Source organism: Poecilia latipinna, unplaced genomic scaffold (genome assembly GCF_001443285.1).
Source record: "Poecilia latipinna isolate Pla-1442-1.1 unplaced genomic scaffold, P_latipinna-1.0 Scaffold444, whole genome shotgun sequence".
Classification (NCBI taxonomy): domain Eukaryota; kingdom Metazoa; phylum Chordata; class Actinopteri; order Cyprinodontiformes; family Poeciliidae; genus Poecilia; species Poecilia latipinna.
This window is the reverse complement of record NW_015113060.1, coordinates 23,267-38,950: the sequence shown is the minus strand read 5'-3', so window position 1 is coordinate 38,950 and position 15,684 is coordinate 23,267. Positions and strand designations below refer to the sequence as shown.

The 15,684-nt window shown below is 41.0% G+C and overlaps 1 protein-coding gene across 3 annotated transcripts; it reads right to left on the bottom strand.

Annotated features, from left to right (window-relative positions):
* Positions 1–4,107: 4,107 nt before the first annotated feature.
* Positions 4,108–15,124, bottom strand: trim46a (tripartite motif containing 46a). 3 transcript variants are annotated; one of them, XM_015038523.1, is made up of 12 exons: positions 14,882–15,122; positions 13,590–13,848; positions 13,064–13,214; positions 11,398–11,596; positions 11,142–11,288; positions 10,951–11,046; positions 9,896–10,149; positions 9,674–9,795; positions 9,237–9,557; positions 8,210–8,439; positions 8,049–8,116; positions 4,108–6,775 (listed from the first exon to the last, which is right to left on the bottom strand). In XM_015038523.1, the coding sequence occupies exons 1-12, from the start codon at positions 14,939–14,941 to the stop codon at positions 6,331–6,333; spliced, it is 2,352 nt and encodes a 783-aa protein (XP_014894009.1). In that variant the 5' UTR covers positions 14,942–15,122; the 3' UTR covers positions 4,108–6,330. The 3 variants fall into 3 exon arrangements, with proteins under 3 accessions (XP_014894009.1, XP_014894011.1, XP_014894010.1); XM_015038525.1 differs by lacking the exons at positions 4,108–6,775; positions 8,049–8,116 and adding an exon at positions 8,789–8,873 and having other exon boundaries at positions 8,350–8,439; positions 14,882–15,124; XM_015038524.1 differs by lacking the exons at positions 4,108–6,775; positions 8,049–8,116 and having other exon boundaries at positions 8,423–8,873; positions 14,882–15,124.
* Between the last annotated feature and the right edge of the window lie 560 nt (positions 15,125–15,684).

The following is a 15,684-nucleotide window of genomic DNA, read 5'->3' as shown; positions in this document are numbered from 1 at the left end:
TTCCGTTTTCCCAGCGGCGGTTAAAAAACCTTTGCCCTAAAACCAACCGCGGCCAAAGGGGAAAAAAAAAAAAAAAAAAAAAAAGATTAACAGAGAGAAGCTCCAGTCTATCTATCTGCAGGGCTTGGCTGTGGTTTGCCGAGAGCTGTCAGTCTTCCAGATTGTTTTGCTTCCATCTCCTTATTCCTCCTCCTCCTCCCCCGTCTGGCTTCTTGCAGCTGAAGCAGCGAGTGGAGTGATACGTGGACAGCTAGTCATTAGGCTGTCAGAAGAGTCTATGGAGCAAAAACTCTGCTGGCAGGGATGAATGTACACATTTCACTTTGGGTATTCATCAGCTGTCAGGTATCCTTCTGTTTTACCAGCTATACATGTGTGAGAATCACACACATGGGCTTGACAGCAGGGAATCCAATAAAAGCAGAGTCACACATTAGAAAAGCATCATTATATGACTACAAGCTACAGAAATCTTAGTGTTTATGAAAATCTTAGTTGTTTTTTGCTTTCTTTTTAACAGAAAAAAAAAACTACTAAGTGTGCATTGAAGTGGCAAGCCAACCTTTAATGACTTTATCAAGTTAATGTATACTTCAGTCTAAAAATGACACACAACCAATAAGTAAATACCCACGCCAACCCCGGGGGACGTTCGTCTTGTCTGAGCTCGCCTTCCTGTTTGGCATCCATCCACCACAAACACTTGTCTTTGACCCATGTGCGCGTGTTTGCATGTGTGTGTGTGTCTTTGAACATGTTTTTCATGAGAGCAGGTGGAATTAAAGTGCATGTAAGATTCATAGCAATGATTCCAAAAAAAAAAAAAAAAAAAAACAAGTTTTTGAGGCAGAGGAAGCAACGCGTTCCGTCCAACAGTTCCACCAACTTTCCACGTTTTGTCAAGAGTCCGCACCTGTTGGAGCTTGTAGAGGTACTGGTGTGTTAGTAAAGGGTGTGTGTGTATGTGTGGGTGTGTGTGTGTGTAGGTGTGTGTGTGCGTGTGCGTGTGTGTGTGTCTGTTGCACGTGTCCATGTGTGTGCATAGAGAAATTAAAAATTTATAGCTGTTGAGGTGCTGAGGGCAGGCAGGAGTAACAGCTGTTCGGAGGGCTTTTAGTTTTTTTTTATATATATAAATAAACAAATATTATTGATGGAACTTTGAGTCAACCATTTTCTTCAGATATTGTAAAACCGGCTTTTTATCTCTACATCCTGGAAATTACTTTGTTTCCCCTCATATTCTGATCAGCAGAGCTGTCATAAGTGTGAGTCACTGATGATTTCTTTAAAGAGCTTACCTTAGCGGGAAATTCCTGTTAAACAGTCACGTGTGAGGGGGGCCCACACAAACGGTCATTAATTAATCTGATTTTAGTGTTGTTGAAGAATTCAGGTCCAAAAAAATAAATATTAAGAAAATATAAAGAACCCTGTAATTTCATCAGATTTATTAAAATAATAAAATAATAAAAATAAAATCAATAAAATCAGCGTCTCTACACTTAACTGAACAATTTATGAACCAGAGTTTTTGTTTAATCATAGGAGCTTTTAATAACTCTTACATTTAGTTATCTATTACTTTTTATTTCCTGTGGTGCTTGTGTAATGTGACAGAGAGGTCCAATTCCCTCACTCACTTTCATATATGAAACACGGTGGAGGATTTATGATGCTGTGGGCCTTTTCCAAAGACCCTGCAAGTCTTAGACTAGCAAGGTAGAGTTTTTGAAATCTAGGACAGAGAAAGAGAAAATCAGCCTTCTTTAGGTCCCAGTTTCCAAACAGTAATCTAATGTTTGAAACTTATAGGGGGAAACTAAGAGTTGCTTGATTAGAAAAAAGTGGATTGTACAAAAACTGAGGCACCAATCGGTTTGTTTTATGTTATTTTGATAAAACCATTTATTTCCTATTGAGGATTTTTCTTCCATTTCATAAATGTGCTCAAGTAAAAAGTTGAGTTTTTCTCAGAGTTACGCTAATAAGTGCAGATCACACTGTCAACACGGCAAAGATGTTGAGATTTCATCTTTTGCGGTAACGTTTATTTGGGGAGGTTACACAAAAATAAAGTAGAAGTTTTTTTATATTTTCCTAACTTGAAGTAATTAAAAACACATACTACATCAACGTAAGTTCAAAAGTTGTTTTACGTCGTAGATTAGACCTGCCAACACAGATTTGTAACCAGACCAGGTGAGCCTGGATGGACCTGTTGCGTTTTTCTCCAAGAGCTCCATGTTGTCCGCAAATCAGAAACAATGCTTCCCCCTACTGGCCGTACTGGTTCCCACGTTTCACGCTCTTGAATTTAATTCTTTGGTCTGTGTCCGTAAAACCTTTCGTGACTGTGAATCATTTTGGTGTTACCTAATGTGATCGTGCCTTTGTAGAACGTGCCTTTCTGATACTTTGACAGTCTGTTCAAACAATTGTCCTCACTACCAGTCCTACTGGCTCTCCCCGCCTCATTCAGTGCTGCAAAGCGGAACCACAGAGCTGTCTCACCAAATCTCTCTCTCTTCTGCTGGAGGTTTCAGGTGTCTTGATGAGTTTCCTGCTACTGTGCAAAACAAGCAGATTAAATTTGAACCCAGTGGCCCTTTTATCTGCTCCAACAGCTTCTGGCGCGTTCGTGTGATCAAGGGGAGGCTTGTCCTTGCACGCAGCCTGGAAAGGCTTTTTCTCTTGGATACAACTTTTCTTTTCCATGACATGTAAACAAAAGTGTGTCGCACTAAACCCGTTTTGTTTACAGTCGATCACCATAGGAAGATTTTATACAGAAGCGAATAGTTCACCCTTCAGCTAGATCGAGCAAAACATGTTGTGACTTCTGGTTTTTGGGTAGGTGTTGAAAACCGCAAGTTAATTAATTAGGAAAATGAATTAATGGGAAGGGCAAGCTGGGCTCTGTTTTATATTGTACCAGTAGGTTGCCAAAAAAAAAAAAGGCCAAAGCTGGAGTATGACCCTTTTTAAGTAGGAGGGGGTTTTTATGGATGTCTGGTCAATGAGAGTTTAAAAAGAAACTGAAGCTGTTACCTCTTGTAGAGGTCAAGTAAAGACTTGTGCCATGTGGCGAAAGGAAGAGAAGCACCTGAGAGGATATGAGGACTTGTTGGTGCAGGAGGATACCAACAGATATGGGAGAGAAACGGATTAAAAGTGAGTAGCATGGTTTTTGGGTGTATGCAGTGTGCAACGGGAAACCAGTCAAGTTCTTGAAAGGTAGAAGTGATGTGGTAAACAGATACGGCCAGCAGGAGAGTTATGTTATGTAGGTGACAGTGAGCAGACCGGGTTACTTGATTTATATGAGCTGCGTGCTATTCAGCAGGATTCCCAGACTTCTGAAATGACAGGAGGAGGAAACACTGGAAACGTCGATGCTAATGAAGAAGCTTTCGGCTTTGGAAAGGGTTTACTTTGAACCTAGGAGGAGAACCTGACTTTTTACCCCCGTTTTAAATGGGGAAGCTTAGGAGGATTCAAACACTTAATCCTAATCAAACACTGAGGAGGAGGAGGAGTGAGTGGGAGAGAAGAAGGATGGTAAGGTAGAGTTGAATGTCATTTGCGTAGCAGTGAAAAATTATATTTAACTCACAGAGTATGTGGAAGGAGACTCAGATAAAACCAAATATTTACATTCATTTGGACTGAAATGTCCCTTTTTTGAGTAAATTGGGAGACGCTAAAAATTATTTCTCTTCTTTATTCATATTCAGAATAAAGGATATTGGGAATGTACACTGAAACCACTGTATGTTCAAACACTTTGATTTCTAAACTTTTTATGTTATTTCAAAACTTGCAATCAAACTGGAGGCACACCTGTGGATGAAGCTCAAACATTGTGATTTTCCCCACGCAAAATCAAAATTATACCCGGGACATATCAGGGAGAGGATTGTAAACTTCCATAAGACTGGTTCATCCTAAGGCACAATTTCATCTGATCATACAGGTTTATGGAAGTACAAACAGTATGGGAATGTCAAGGCATTATACCATCCAGGGTATTAAGATATGTGTGGTGACAAAATGCGTCAATCCTTTAAGAAAAGCAATACAAAGGTGCTGGCTGAAGCAAAGGGCTGTGTTGCAGTTTTCAGTCTTTTTATTGTTTGTTTTTTTTCTCATAACAACATGGAAGCAATTTTAAAATTCTGAATGCCACAATCTAAAGCCATTCGAGAGCTGTGCTGGCATACAACTACAGGTAATCCATTCAAAACAGAAGAACACGTGTGGACAGATTCATGAGGATCCGAGAGAAACACGGGAAACAGAAATATACATCAAAGAAAGAGACAAAATACAGCAAATTGGGAAAATAAAAAAAAATAAATAAAAAATCTATGGCACTGGTCTCAAACTAGAGTTCTGGACGGACGGTGACCTGCGCATTTTAGATGTCCCTCTACTTCAGCACACATGGCTAATATTAGCAGTGAGTAGCACTGTAGCACAGTGAGTTGCAGGACTCTGGTCGTTAAGGACAGCAGTTTGAGATTCCTGATGTAGACTGACAAGATGTTAAAGGACCACACTGACACAGAGCTATAGAGTTATTACAAGACTCACAAAATATTGTAATGAAACAAAATTTAGAAGAAAAAAATATAGTTCAGGGAGACAAAAATATCAGAAAAGTAAATCTAAAAGAAGAAAAAAGTATGTGTAAAGAAAGACACCTAAAATTAATTTAAAAAAATGAAGAGAGCTGAAGTTGCACCACAAAGCGACTACACCAGACGTAAAACCTTCGAAACCAGAACAACACGCTATTCAAAGTGAGAGATGTGCAATACGTCCGTACAATAAACACATAATCCGCTCCGATCTGTACACACAATTTTATTGGAGTAGTATCTCTTTCAGCGGAAGGAGACGGGGTTCATGAAGGATATCAAAGTCAAAGCCAGAGCTCACATGCATCCATCTTACACCCATATTGATCAGTACAGTCTGAGCCAGTCAGTTTGAAAATAAAATTAAAATATTGCAGGAAAAAAAAAAAAAACACACATCATTAGATTATTTATGTAATCATATAAGTAATTTAATGCAGAGAAAACAAATACATTTTAGTTGATGAAAGTTTAAAAAAAAAAAAAAAACTGAAGTCTTTAGCTGGTTAAGCCCCTCGTTATTACACTTTAAATATGTAGTCATTATTATGTATGTGCAAATGACTCATAGTTCCAAGCTGAACAATCAACAAGTTTGTGAAAAATCAAAAATCCAAAATATTTTCATATGTTTAAAAGTCAAGCGGTATAAAGAGAGCGTCACTCACTCAGAGCTTCCTTCACTTTTGATTTCTGTGGAAATCTGAAAACACGAAGGCAGCCGTGAGCATCATTATGCAGCTTCACAAGTTCCTTTGAAATGCAAGAATGGAGAGAGAAACGGGCGGTTTTTCGGATACACGTGTGCTTCCGGCTGAGGCAAGTGTCCTAATATTCACACTCCTCTAATCCTGGTGAATTCACATGAACATTTCTTAAGCTGCGTAAAAAAACGAAGGTAGAAAATTAGACATACAGCATATCAGGTGTCTTCACAAGGCGACAGTCAAATATCTGCATAAGGAGGCTAAGTTACACTTGCATGCAACTTTTGCTGTCCCTTGAGTCTGGGACGAAAGAACGGAGAGCAAGCTGTGTTTATCTGTGTGAGAGTTTTAAAGTGTGATAAAAGGGTTTGACTCACCCTGTTAACAGATTTCTGCATAGTCTAACACCACTTCAACCACGATGTCCATTAGATATAGTTTTCAGTTTATGAAACAAGAAGCAAACGAGATAAATTGTTTTTTTGGTTTTTTTTTTAGTGTAAAGGTAAGAGAACATCAGATATTTATTGTCTACCTCAAAAATTGCACTGAAATACCATTTCCCATATATTTGCAGGGATGGAAGTTACAAGGTAAGTTAACGCATATCATGAAGGGCATGAATGTCATCAAGTTTGCTGCTTTATTGATTTATATAGATTTTTTATTTTTATTTTTTTGCAGGCTAGAATGAGAAGGCAATGCTGAAGCTCTATTGTACCATGTGCAGGAAACTATTATCCATTCTAAAACCAGCCCTGCTAAAAATAAAAAAGCAGCGTTGAGCAGCTCTTTGAAAATTTCAGTCATGATTCAAGATGTCAACTTTAGAGCAGGGGCTTCTGACATTCATGCTCATGATGACTGTATGTTAACTCACAGGACATCACCATATTTGACCAGATAGAATAAATCGGGTTTTTTAGCTCTACAGGTTGGACAAACTGGGCTTTAACAACTTGCAGTCAAACACTGTTGACCTACTTGAATTTTTTGACTCGTGTTTCAATGGTTACCCTGCGTGGCGGCGGCTCCTCGATGCTCAGGTTGCCCACGAGGTCTTGCAGCTGCAGCGCTCCTCCGCCTATAAAACAAAAGGCTGGACAAACTGGAGCAGAGCAATCCACGTGCCCCTCCCACAGCACACGCAGGGAGTGGGCATCGTAGAAGGCGACCTGGCCTTTGTCACAGTCCAGACAGACTCCGAGTCGTGGAGGTAGGGGAGCGGTGTGGGAGTGAGGCTTGTTGCTATAGTTGCTGCTTTGAGAGTGCAATGCTGCCTGGCTGTGGCTCTCGCTCTGGCTGTGAGAGGGAACGTGTCCTTTGGGGAGCAGGATCTTACCCATGCCCACGGTGAGGAAGCAGAAGGGAGGGGAGTCCTGGCCGTCTTCTGCATCGCTGTCATGGCCACTGTCTGGATCACAGCTGAGCGAGGGAGGATGAGCGAGGGAGAAGTAAGAAGAGTTGGGAGACTGATCAAACTTCGCTATAATATCATGGTTTTTTTTGTCCTTTTAAAATACAGATCAGTGTAGTTATTCTCTTTTTATAATGCGCAAACATACAACAGAAAACACATAAAACAGAAAACATGGTAACATCACACATACGTTACTATAACTGAGACCTTAGTTTGGTTCTGAGAACTGCTAAAAGTAGATGAGGAAGCAGAGTGTTTGGCTGTCTACTCCTCTACAGTTCCTATATGTTTTAATGTCAAAGTTTTATACTTTTACACACTCAATAACTCACTTTTTCATGGAAGGATGGGTGGACAAAGGAACTACTATGCATGTATATGTGCTGCCATCTAGTGGCCAAGACAACTTAAATACATAAATGCTTCATTTTAGTCTGGAGAAGGGCAGCAAATGTGACTGAGATTTTATGTGACAGACCAACAGAAAAGTAGAGCATATTTGTGAAACAGAAGAAAATGAATTGTTTTTTTTGTTTGTTTTTTTCAATATTTGTGAATGAAGTTTAATTTACTCTTAACCAATTACGATCAGAGTTGATCGGCTTACAAAAAAAAAAGAGTCCAATTGTGTCTACATCCTGTACACTTCATAAAACACTCTCTGGGGTGTTCTGTGAAGAACTCAGAGAGTTGTAAGAGAACAATAGTGAACAGACATCATCATGAAGACTAAGGAACACAGCAGACAGGATCTTGGTCAGGATGAAAAAGATGGATGGAGTAAAAGGACAATGATGACATTATTGTAAAATATTAAGACAAATGTAAGTATTTGACTTAATATTAATATTAAGTCAAATATAATGTACTACTTACTCAGTACATTAAGTAGTAATTTTACCAAATACTTTTTTACTCTTCCTTAATAAATTTCTTGCACAGCTACTTTTTAGTTTTACTTGCATAAAAATATATATTGAAGTTGTATTTTTCTTATTTGAGTACAACTTCTGGGTAACCTCTGGATCTGACTGACCTTAACCATTTTAGCAAAGGAGAATGAGCAAAGCTGGAAGTTGCATAGCCCAAAAAGTGGCTCCAAATCAGTTTTTTTTTTTTTTTGTCACTCACTGAGGCTAAATACAAATACACATCATATTTTTTGCAAATTTCAATATGCAAGAAGAGCATTAAAACTGTAGGATTTCCTTCAACTTTAAAATTACGAATTTAATTTGACAGACAGCAATGTGGATATGGTAAAAATGGAACATTTACCGTGGGCTCGCCATGTCCTGAGGGAGATGGAACCACTCTTGTAGTTTAGTCTCCTGCCCAACGCCGACCTGAAAATCAGAGAAGAAAGATAGTCTGACAAAATAAGATCAATTCACACATTTAACCTGACATGAAACCACACTCGAGACAATCTTTTTCACCTTCACCAAGTAGGACCCAGGCTCCACAGAGCACGCCCAGTAGTGTCTGCCATGAGTGACGGCCAGGTCGGCCACAAGGAGGTCAGAGGTTAAGTGACAAGAGGTGAGAGCGCGGTCGGCGGCTTGGAGAAGGGAGAGGCCAGGCACGCTCCGGGCATAGGTCTGGCCTTTACCTAGCGCCAAACGGTCAGCATGCAAACCCCAACGAGAGTCCAAGGAGAAACTCAAAACTGGACGGACAGGAGAAAAAAAAAAGGTGAACCAGGAAAAAAGGGAAGGTAAAAAGGAAGAGAAAAGTAAGCTAAACAAGTAAGAAATTACAGGACTTCAGACAAACTATGAGAAGTATTAATTACAAGAAACTGGAAAAAAAAAAGATCAGGAGAAAAGCACATATTTGATTTGGAAAATGAGAAAAACTTTGCTAGAAAACAACAGCAATAAAGCCAACACTGACTCTGTGTATCATGTTTCAAAATATAAAATGAAGGAGTAAATGTTTCCTGAAGTGATGAGTATATTAAGAGAAAAAAAAAATCTCTTAAGCACTAAGATATCTGAAAGTGCATCAAGACAGACCTGCAGCATGAGAGACAGAAGCAGAGATGTTATGACGGGGATGACACTGGAATGCAGAGCAAAAAAGGAACCCCTTGTGCAGAAACTAAAAAAAGTAGGAATGGAAGAAATCAAGGGATGGAGAGAAAAGAAAATATCGCGTGTTAGTCAGATAAGTGACGCATGGCAACATTTTTGTGGGAGTCAAAACACATCAGCCTCTAATCCGCACGGTCGTTGCACAAAGTTTAATACAATGTCAACGTTTTTCTAAACTAAGATTTCAGTTTTTATTCATTTTTAAGTAAAAAATAAAATAAAATAAAATGAATGAACGACAGATGCAACTGCAGTTATCAGGATTTAAGTTTGGAACCTGCAAAAATCAGAAACGAAGAAAACCAACAAGCGTCTTAGCAGAAGTTAGTATTGGGGGAAACAAACACCAGATCCCGTCCACACATCTGACCTGGAGCAGGCGGCGTGTGGAGGTAAACCTCTTCGCTGTAGTCTCCAAAGCCAGCCTTGTTGCAGCCCCTCACTCTGAGAACGTACACGCTGTCCATCTGCACCCGGTCCACCACGGCGCTGGTCCCCTTCACTTCATTCAGACGCAGCCACGGCGTCGAAGAGTTCGGGGAGCTGATGCCGCCCCACGTGGCGCCTGCCCTTCGCTGGTACTCGACAGAAAAGTGCCACGCCGGGGCCGAGTCCTGAGGCAGGCGCCAGCACAAAAACAGCTGGTCGTAAGCTAACGTCTTCTGAGTGTCGATGACTGGAGCCAGAGGGGCTGTTGAGAAGAGAAAGGCGACCGAGATCGTGTTGCTCTTTTTCACCTTTTTAATTAGAATTTTAGGTGCAGATGATTTATTTTTTTATTTATTTAAAAGATAGATGAGAGCCCACCTTGGATGAATTGCAAGCCGTCGATGAGCTTGACCTCTTTGGATGCGTCAAGGTGAAAGTGTCTAAAGGAAGTGTCGGCAGCAAGAGAGAAACACTGCAGGTTTTCTATGGCTTTAATCAGCCTTAGGGGACAAAACAGAAAAGAAACAGAAATAGAGAGCCACATTAACAAACAAATAGCTTCCACTGAGCTCATGCTGCGCCCAAACAAACGCCCGCTACCTGCTGTGTGTTACTCTTGCGGCTTGCACAAAGCAGGGAGCGTCTGTCTCTTTGAGCAGCTCGTGGGTGAATGCCATCAGACCTGCCTGCTCCATCAGCCCCTGCTTCTCAAAGACCTGAACGGACAGAGCCTCCTCCCTTCTGCTCCGGGATCCCTCCAGGGCAATGGCTAGGGTCCCCTGACGCTCGGCGACGGCTGTTCCGAGCTCCCGGATGCAGTGAGTCAGCTGGTGCAGAGCCACGGTGCTGTTAGCCTGCAGAGAAGATCGGGGAAAAGCACCGTGAGTGGACAGGATTAACCGAGATCAGAGAAGCCTCTGCCCGTCATAGACTGCTTCGTATGTAAACGCTCCATCTAAAGGAAAACTGGCTGGCATTGTGCTCACTATTTCTAAACACACAGCAACTTCCATGCTTACTGGCGTTATTAATAATTTGTATAACTTCCATTTGCATTTTAGCGCCTTCCTCTTCTGCTGTAACATCGTTCAACATGGGAGCAGACAGAGAGAGTTCTCGTCGACGAGTCTCTCTTTAGTTCGGATTCCGATTTTCTATGTGAATTCTGTCCTGAGGAGCCATGGAGGACTCATTTTATTTCTGATTAATGATTTGATCATATATTTTCGATCGTTATCACATAAAACGATCTAACGAGGGCCCCGTTGTTCAGTTATTTTCTGGCAGAGTGCAACAGATCTCTTTTGTGCATAAAAGTACATGATCCCATGCACTCTATCAAAGTTTTTTTTTTTTTTTTTCCACATCACTTATTGTCCTGCTTAGTTTGCAAGGTGACAACAATAAACCTCGATCCTTATTAAGTCGTGTTTGTCACAGTTCCAGTTGTCTAAAACGTCTGAGTTACACTACCAATAAATGGGGACAGAATAAAGACCTATGCTGAAAGGGCAGGAAATTAATATAAACTAAAGCAAATTTAAGGTAGAGACAATTTTGGGAGGTATAAACAATGGCTTAATGTTGAACAGTTGTTGATTTTAACAAAGCAGGAACATTTCTGAAGGAATTTAGCTGGTGAGCTAAAGCGAGACCTCCATCTGTTTGATGGCAGCCTCCAGCTGAGCGATCTGACTCTGAATCGTCTCCTGATTGGCCAGGATGAAGTTGACTTCCTTGCTAATCTTGTCCTGTAAAAACCAAAATAAAACTTGTGACAGTGGCAACAAGATGTTAACACACACACACACAAAAAAATTACCATAAAAAAGGTTAATACACTCACCTTGAGGGCCTGATATGCTTGTGCTATTGGTAAAACTTTGTGTCCGTGATGGACCCGACGGAGCTTACACAGCTGGCACAGCAACCGCTGGCAGTTACGGCAATACCACTGCAGCCTCTCCTGCTCGTGCTCTGTGCATGTTAAAACCTAGAATCCAAAAATGGGTTTAAAAGCAGATCAGACACGAGAAATGCAGCCACTGGAAACTGGACCGAAAAAAAAAAAAAAAAAAAAAAAAAAAAAAAAAGAAACGAACCTTTGGTCTGAAGTTGTTGGTGGGTAGAATGTGTTCGTGCTGAGCTCTGGGAGTCCCCCAGGGATGGTAGAGTTTGAAACATTCATTGCAGAAGTTTGACTTGCAGTCAGCACAGCCTTTAGTGGCCTCCAGAGACTGGGGAGGCTTGCAGAAGCCACACATAATCGCTACGCTGCCCAGACTTATTGTGTGTCTGTACCTAAACACAAACCAATGAGGTCATGACAAAAACTCACGAAAAAAAAAAAAAAATCAGCACAATTGGAGAAAGACTGAGCTCATGAGAGAGTGTCCTGCTTTCGTTTTAGTTTGGAAAACCACTATTTTAGCTAGCTGACCTGGATCCATCGACGGCACTCGCCGTGTTAATGCAGTAAAACATGCAGCATCACGGCTTGCGGCTTGATGAGGGGTGAGCAGCTGCAGTCTCCAACGGCTGACCTCCATGACCTTCTCATCCAAACTAACTAAAAGCTGATCACCGTGATTAAATAAAACGGGTGTTAAAAAAAAAAAACAAAAAAAAAAACAACCTTTACTTCACAGTTATGCCTAAAAGTTCACATACAGTAGCAGAACTGACAGTTTTAAGGTCTGTTGTCCCACAGAGCAGTGCAGTTTTTAAGCTTTCACTGCAAAGTGCTCTTTGGCTTAGCCTTTGATCAGGACTAAAGGAGCAATTCATTATTTAAGCTCCTTCCAGCAAATGATTTCCAGTCTCATTTATACAGCAGTATTGCCTTAGTTGGTTGCTCGTCGCCCTGCCTTGTTGCTTATGAATGTTGTTTAAGGTTAAAACAACAACCTTTAGTGCTTTTCAAAAATACATATTTTTCCACATTACAATCACAAACTTCTGCATACCTTTTCCCCATAGAAATTCTGAAGAATATTAGTGATCATAAACATCATTATGAAGACCAAGGAACAGAGCACAAAGGTCAAAGACAAAAGTCTTAAAGCAAAGTTAGATTAGAAAACAACATTCCAATCTCATGGTTCACAGTTCTGTACCTGAAAATAGACCCACTGCACATCTACCAGGACATGCAAAACACGGAGGTGAGTGACACTGCAAAAATTAGATTTTAACTCATGCATGTTTGCAAAAAAAAAAAAGAAAAAAAAAAAAAAAACATTGCAAATATGCATCACCAGGTGTGACACCCGATAGTGGCAGCGTCATTCTCAACAGGTAAGCTTGTCAGAGGGATAGAAACAAAATGTAATCGGGGGAAGGTTCACCTTCCAAAAGGTAAACCACCAACATATGACTAGAGTTACAACGGATTGTTTTGCGCAATAATATTTGTGTGTTAGAATCGCCCAGTCAGTCAAAATCTAAATCCAATTGAGAACAAGTTCCACATTTGAAAACATCTGAGGTTCTCCATCCAATCTGACTTTGCTAAGTTATTTTTGTAGGAAGAAAATACACACAGTTTCAGTCTCCAACTCTACTGTAACCACAGAAAATGATGCTCCCACCGATATCTACTTAAAAACTGCAAATGATTTGCCTTTCACATTTATTATCCATTGTCTTGCTATCACCAAATCAAACCCCAAAGATGCCTTGAAATGTGCAGCTCCAACGTGATGGAGGTAAAAGAGGGAAGAATTCTTTTTGCAAGGTTCTGTTTTTGTAGCTGTTGTGCATGCAAACCTCTCGACGATGCGCTCCAGGGTGAGGTTACGGAAGCAGTCGGTGAGTCCTCTGTCCCCGAGCTCCACGTCCTGCTGACAGGAAGGACAGGGGAACAGCATGGGGGGAGGGGCCGCCTCCCTCCTCCTTCTCCCTGGGTATGTCCCACATACTGGGAGAGGGAAAACAGGTGTACAAGAGATGAAAGAGAAAGACAGACGTCCAGAGAGGAAGCGTGAAAGGGAGACGGTTTATGAGGCTGACAAGTAACAAGCTTGCGGAATGACAGGAATAGATCATTTTCACAGTGGAAATCCTTTACTGCAGTCTCCGTGTTCCTTTCTCTAAAATGAATAAACCATGAGTTGAATAAATAAATATGTGTAACGTTCAGTGGAACAGCCACCAAAACATCACAACGCATCATCATCTCTGCATTTTTTTTACATAACGTTTCACTCTCTCCTCACTCAGATGCTGAGTGAGGTGACATGAGTCAAAATCCTCTACCGCACAAACACGGACGTTAAGAAATGGTCTCCTGTACCTGTCCTGAAGACCCGCTCCAGGTGGTCAGGGGTCCTGGGTACGGGTCGGCGTGCTTGCCGCGGAGAGCGAGCGCTGGGTGTGGAGGCTGGTGAGACGGGCTCCGCAGGGAGATCCGGGGGAGGATAACCTCTCTGCACCAGCATCTCCGCCGCACACAGCAGACACACGCTGTGCTGGCACGGGAGCAGAATGGGCTGCTTCACCATCTCATCGCACACTGGGCAATGCAACTCCTGCTCCATGCTCTTCATGTTGGACTGGAAAGGCAAGGGGGGAAAGAGAATAGCATGGGAAAGGTTCACTGGGAAAAGGTTCTGGTTTAACAGCGACTGAGTCAAGCCACAAACAAACTGTGGATGACATGTGGAGGATGCAACCACTTACAATAGGAAAGGAGAATGTAATAGGACAGAAGCCCCACAATTCCAGATCTTTCTAAGTATATAAGCATGTAATCCTTAGCTATGAATTTATGGCAGATATTTCAAGAGAGGGAGGGACAGACAGACAGATGGAAGGACATGAACAAAAAACATGTATAAATAAAACAGAACTAAGAAAAACGGCAGGGCGTAAAGAAAGAAAAAAATGGAGAAAGAAGAACAAACAGAAAGCAGAGTAAGATGTGAGAAAGGAAGAATAGAATAAAGGAAAATTAAGAATTTTACGTCACGTTTTCCTCACGCTGGCTCTGGAGCAAAGTAAAAAATTTTGAGAGTTTATGGGAATGACACCATGCAAATTAATCTTCCGGCCGCAAATTGGCTTAAAATCTCTGTTAATTGTTTGGTAATCGAATGTACAGATTGCTTACAAACAGCAAGTATGGGTAATTTAGGTTCTCTGGCACTGCTGTATCCCTTTTTTTCTGCTACTGCAGCTACAAAGCGCAGCTTCCCGTTTCTATGACAACGTGCATCATCCCTTCCTTCTCGCTGTGTGCGGCCCAGAGCCTTTTATGCTACTTGCCAACATATTCAGCAAATTATAACCATCAAACACCAACCCAGTAGGGAGCTGGGTTTGGATTTTTCTAGACGTTCTGCCAGTGTTGCCATGTTTCCGACAAATTACCAGCGATTTCACGTTTGGTTTGATACAAAAGCAATAAAATATGCCAAAAAGAGAAATGCCCCACATTCCGTCAGTGCAGTAGCCTTTCGGTCCTTTCAGCTGTTCGAGAGGTAAACTAAAAGTACAGGTTAAAAGGGTATTAACGCCCTGTGTAATAATATGTAATTAAACTGCACAAGTAGCTACTATCGCTAATGAAATTAGCGTCACACTCACACTGATGCGAACTAGCGCGTCCATGATTGAGGTAAAGGTTTCTAACTCCGCTTCTGCCATGCTGCGTCGAAATAAAGCGTCTCTGCGGTAAAAATCGACTCGTTTTCCAGGAGAAAACACCGACAGGTTGTCCTGGCTACTCCGCCGGTAATGCACGGTCCAGGCCTTTAACGGAGCGTCACCGCTACAATGTTGTGCTGCACACGCCGAGTCCCTCCGTGTGTCTGTGAGGAGGGACTGGCCTGACTAATGGGAGCACGGGGGGTAAGAAAAAAAAATATTGGGGGGTTGGAAGCATTAAAGGGCTCTGGCTTCAACTATCATATAGCAGAGGTGGATGCACTAATTCAATAAAATAATTAAGTCGAGGTAATACAGAGAAATCTGAATAATAAAATTAGAAATATATTCTTTATTTAAAAATATACACAAAGATTCTAATTGTTTTTTTTTCCAATAATCAATGTCGTTAAATGTACCCATAGAAGTTCAAATTCCAGTTTCAAATAATTTGTGTCAAACTGCAATATAATCATACAATTCAGTAAAGAACATTAAAATGTTTGGGTTTTTTTATATGAAATTATTTTTTTCTCCAAGGTGACAAGGGAAAATAAATGTAAATATACAGGATTTATTGTTTATAATGAGAGGAAGAAAAACAGCTATAAAGACTTGCTGGTAAATGAATTTGTTCCCATGTTATGTATGATGCGCTGCAGATCATTTCAAACAGCTGAAATATTTTGTTCCTTCCAGGTAACTTAGGCAATTAAAGAGCAAATGTTTTCACATTCTCAAGG

Bases quoted from the DNA above. Each gene is read 5' to 3' on its own strand.
- trim46a (XM_015038523.1), bottom strand. From the start codon at position 14,941: ATGGCAGAAGCGGAGTTAGAAACCTTTACCTCAATCATGGACGCGCTA. The intron at 10,150-10,950 runs GTCTCGCTTTAG...TCTTCTCTGCAG, and splicing joins CTGCCATCAAACAGATGGAG to GCTAACAGCACCGTGGCTCT. The intron at 8,440-9,236 runs GTCAGATGTGTG...CTGTCCGTCCAG, and splicing joins CCACACGCCGCCTGCTCCAG to TTTTGAGTTTCTCCTTGGAC.